This window comes from Vicia villosa, linkage group LG3, assembly GCF_029867415.1.
Source record: "Vicia villosa cultivar HV-30 ecotype Madison, WI linkage group LG3, Vvil1.0, whole genome shotgun sequence".
NCBI lineage: Eukaryota > Viridiplantae > Streptophyta > Magnoliopsida > Fabales > Fabaceae > Vicia > Vicia villosa.
Window position 1 is genome coordinate 57,481,519 of NC_081182.1, and position 5,291 is coordinate 57,486,809.

General features: G+C 31.9%; 1 protein-coding gene across 1 annotated transcript; it reads left to right on the forward strand.

Moving 5' to 3' along the window:
- Positions 1–703: 703 nt before the first annotated feature.
- LOC131658123 (uncharacterized) lies at positions 704–1,867 on the forward strand. The gene has a single exon (XM_058927456.1). It carries the CDS (start codon positions 704–706, stop codon positions 1,865–1,867), a length of 1,164 nt encoding a protein of 387 aa, XP_058783439.1.
- The last annotated feature ends 3,424 nt before the right edge of the window (positions 1,868–5,291 follow it).

Below are 5,291 nucleotides of genomic sequence, written 5' to 3' on the forward strand. Positions count from 1 at the left end.
AAGTGTTAAAGATTTTGAAGAATTTTTATAAACTTTTAAAATTTTGAGGAATTTTTATAAATTTTTAAGTGTTAAAGACTTTGAAGAATTTTTAAAATTTTTTAAGTGTTAATGATTTTGAAGAATTTTACCATCAACTATATTTTAATCGCACCTAGATGATATCTAGCTAGTTGATAAAAAAATGTATTTAATTTATTCTAAATAAAAGTGAATAATGAAAAACATATAAATTTAATCTATTAGTAATCATATCGAGCCACTTTTTATATTTCTACTTATAATATTTAACTAACGATTTCAATTTAGTTCAATTTAATCTATTAATTATTCTTTTTTTTTTGACAGAAATCTATTAATTATTCTTAGTCACACGGTTTTCCAACAAATCACGAGCATTAAAAGAAATTTAATTTGATTTCCTTATTTTTGAAGTTTGTTATAAACAACCGAATCTTTGGCCCCAAGATAGTTATTTTTAAATTCAAAACAAATTTAAAACAAATCTATCTATATTATATGTATTTATTATTATTTTCAACAAAAATATTTTATTTATAAAAAGATTTGTATTTTCAATAGCACTGCTATAACAGATACATCCTGTATTCATCGATTGTCCTCTGTGCTCTTTTCCTTTAGCTATTCTTTTTAATCTTCATCTATTTTTCATCCTTCCATTTTTTTTTCATTCCTAAAAAATATGACAGTCTCTCAAGAAGACATTGCTTATGAGATATTTTCTTGGTTACCGGCAAAAACCATTTGTAAATTTAAATTAACTTGCACTTCATTCTCCAAATTTTCAGAAGAATTTCCTTTCAAAACAAAACAATCTTGTAATTTGTTAGGAATGAGTGATACATGTTTCTTGCTCCAACATGATCAAATAAGTCAACGTTATCAAAAAAGGATCGAGTTTCACCATTTACCTAAACAGCAACAGTTTTCTGGTGTTCCTAACAATGTTGTGACATTCCTATCAAGATCAGCTTGTGTCCTAGCTTCTAGTAATGGTTTGCTTCTTTGTCGTACCATTAAAGATGATCCAATTGAATTGTTTATTTGCAATCCAATTACAAAATCTTACTTTTTCATTCCTACTCCAGAGTCACTTAGAAAAAGCCATAACTTTTCTTCCATAAATCTTATATTAGATTGTTCTCACAGCTCTCCTGATGACTATTTGATATTTCTATTTGAAAACACAATAGAATGGTCGTCACCCACAAGTTATATATGCAATATATATCATGGCAAAGAAGGTGTTTGGAGAACAATGGAGAACAATTTTGTAAGTGGGGGTAGAAATATGAAATTTGACACGCCGGTGATTCGCAATGAAACACTTTATTTTATCTCGGATTGTAATGATTACTTTACGAGATTGAGTCCTTTTTATAAGCCATATATAATGTCTTATAATTGTGAGAAGGGAACTTCAACAATTCTTAAGTTGCCAAGGGAAGCTATAAAAGGTTTTCATGCGGAGTGCAACATGGGTATATTTAGTTGGGGTAAAGTGACAAGTTGTAATAGTTCTATATGCTTAGTTAAATTAAGAAAGTCTGTTTTTACTATTTGGATTTTAAAAGATTACAAGTCATGGCAAAAGATTTTGAAAGTGAGAGTGAATGCATTGGGGTTAGAAGAGAAAGATGCTCATGTTACTGGATTTACCGTCATGAACGGCAATATTTTAGTTTTTTCTACGGAACAAAAGGTTTATAGTTGTGGTTTGGATGAAGAAACATTCATGATGGTTGAAGAAATAGGCTCACACAGCTGTGGATCTAATCCTCACTTTATTTCTTACTCAAACACTCTTCGTCCGTGTGGGACTAATGATAAAATCATGCCTTGCTAGAAACAAATGATTTATGCTGCCAGGTTTAGTAGCTTATTAGGGTTTTTGAGAAGTTGTAATATCTAAATTTCATTTAATATAATTCAATGCATTAGTTATTAATTTTGAATTTATTATTGTTACTGTCTTTGATTACAATCTCTCTTAATAATAGCACTCTAGCTCCATAGTTATCTTGCGTTGATACTAACTCTTTAAGTGTCTCTACATTTCAAATAATAATGTCATCCCCTTCTTTGTTATAGTTTCTTCAGAATTTCAAAATTTGATGACAGTGATGTAGTTATATTCTCTTAATGTTTAAACAACCACTTCAATGATAATGTGTGAATTCTTGCAGAAAGTAAATCCCATTCACCATTGTTTATGAGCTAGGAATACACTGACTTTTAATTCGCCTTGGAAAGATTATTCATCTTTGTGTTCTATCAGCATGAGATAAATTGTCATTGAACATTATTTCTATAACCTTTTCTGTCAGTTTTGTCTCTGTAAAAAATTTGCAGTCAGTTTTGGCTTTTGTTTTTGTTCTTCATGCATGCTTTCTCTTTCTTCATACATCGAAAAACCCGGCTTGCTCATATTCAACTCATGAACCAGTTCCGAAACCGTATCCATGAACTCTCCTTTTCATGCATCACAAAACAATAATCATTTAAATTAAATATCAACTTGGGATATTTTCAAGAGAGATCTTTGGCTTTACTGAGAGTATGACGATGATTGTTCTTCATTCTTGGGAGTGGATATTTTTGTTTTACAATCTTGTTGACAATTGTAACTTTCATATTTGAAATATTCTACCGCTCATTTGTTTTGAGTAGTAGGAGCTTTCCGTGTTGTTTTCCGGTGGAGTATTCCTTATACTCTCTTTTAATTCCATTGCTTATTAAAAAAAAGGGTTAAATAAGTTTTTGGTCCCTGTAAATATTGCAGTTTCATTTTTAGTCCCTCCCTGTCTTTAGGCAACGTTTTTTTCAAAAAAACCGTTGCCAAAACCAGCTAAAACAGTTGCCAAAACCCATGAGGGACTAAAAATGAAATTGCAATATTTATAGGGACTAAAAACTTATTTAACCCTAAAAAAAATATCATGTATATCTTCATCTCATGCATCCTGTTTTTCTTCATGCTTTCTCACTAAAATAGACCGCATATTATGTTGGAAGGAAGAATGTGGTAGGTGGAAAAAGTGTTTAAGTATTTGGGAGAGGATAGAAACCTTTTTGGGAAATACTACTTAAGTATATCACCTCTAATTATATTTTTGTCATTCCTAAATCAACGACTAGGGTTTTACCATCAAAAACTTAATCTAATGGTTATAAATCACTCTTTAGAATTTTCTCTATAATCCAAACTTTTTCATGGTATATCACCTCTAATTATATTTCTGTCATTCCTAAATCGAACTCCTTTGTCATCTATTTCTTGAACTCTTTAAACATGGTTGGATTGTTCCCATGAAGATCAAGTCATCTACATATAAACACACAATCAAAATATCTTCACCTTGAATTTTGATATATAGAGCGCGTGTTCATATGGACACTTGGTGAAGTTCTTCTCTCGGAAATACTTGTCAATTTGAGCATTCCAAGCTCGTGGGCACTACAACACGGAAGGGCTTTAAAAGCGCTTATTTTGGGCTTTAAAAGCGCTTTAAAGCGCTTCCAAAGCCAGCGTTGGCGTAGGTAATGAAAGCGCTTTTAAAAGCGCTCTGGTAGCCCCCTATAAGAGCGCTTTTTCCAGAAAAGCGCTCTGGTAGCCCCCCTATAAGAGCGTTTTTTTCCAGAAAAGCGCTCTGGTAGCCCCCCTATAAGAGCGCTTTTTCCAGAAAAAGCGCTTTGGTATCCCCCCCTATAAGAGCGCTTTTTTGGAAAAAGCGCTCTGGTAGCACCCCCTATAAGAGCGCTTTTCCAAAAGCGCTTTCGTAGGTTGAGTTTTTTTTATTTTTTATGTTTTTTTTTAATCTTTGCCAGCGCTTTTACTAAAAAGAGCTTTAGTAGGTGGCCCTTTAAGAGCACTTTTTAAAAGCGCTGTCGTAGCTAAATGAGGTATTTTAAAGTGCAGCCTGTAATTTAAGCCTCCCAGTTCGACCTGTAATATTTTCGACCTGTAATATATATTTCAACCTGTAATATTTTCGACCTGTAATATATTTTCGACGATATATTTTCAACCATAGGTAGGACAATATATATATATATATATATATATATATATATATATATAATACCATTATAATATCCAAAATTATATATATACATCATTACAAACTAAATCAGTAACATCAACAATATTATACTTCAAATCGTCACAAATCCTACATGAATAATTGCTGAATATAAAATTGACACAAATCCTCTTTGATTTCTTCCAACTTAAGTCTCGGGTAAGAAGCAACACGGAATTCGTCAAAGTACTACAGAACAAAAACATAATATGAATGATTTAGTTAAATGTAATAAATTATAAGAAATTATCTTAAGTTATAAATTCATACCGTGAGCGGAATCTCTAATTGATTCGCCTGAAGGATTTCTTTCATAAACCTCAAAACATAGTATCCGCAATCTGAACTGTTTCGCTATTGCGGACACTACATAGAAAAACAAATAAGATTTTATAGTTGTCTTGTTTTATCAAGTAGCATAAATATTATAAGCAAACATTGTGAAAAATAATGTACCTGCACTTTGATCCAAGTAATGTTGTTTGATTTAGTCCGGGATACCTGTGCGTCTCGTTGACTTCGGAACACTTGTATTGATCTAACAAAAATATAAAAGCATATGTTTAGATCAATCTCACAAATAATTAAATATATAAATATACACGAATATTTAGAACGACCCGACTTACAAATCAATCATTTCCTTCATAGCCGGATAATTGGTCCAGTCACCATTTACCGAATTCAGATAATATACCACTTCTCTTATAGGGTTGATAGCAAGCAACAACCAGTGTGCTCTATAAATTATAATAATAGGTTATATGAAAATTTTGCTACACAAAAGAAACAGAAATTAGATGAACCAAGAATGAGAAACTAACCCTACTGGTCGGGTATTATACGCCCAAAGAATTTGACTTTCTGTATTGTCGGTGGACAGGAATCTATCGACTAAGCGATGTCTAACTGATTCCGGTTCCGAAGCAATTGTCATTCCGCTGCAATGGGTGGAAGACACGAAACGGAATCTGTTTGACAATGCAGTCCCGCGCAACACTCTGTCATACAACAACCTTAAATAAAAACATAATAAACATTAGATTATTTTCATTGAAATGTGTAAATAAATTGTGGGACTAATTAAATAATATATCGGATGAGTGAATATTACCGGATGTATGAGTGCATATTACCGACGCCTAGTTGTTCATGCGTAAAAATCTCTTCCAAGTCATCTATTGCAAT

Excerpts from the sequence above, each read along its gene's own strand:
- LOC131658123 (XM_058927456.1), top strand. The coding sequence starts at position 704 with ATGACAGTCTCTCAAGAAGACATTGCTTATGAGATATTTTCTTGGTTA.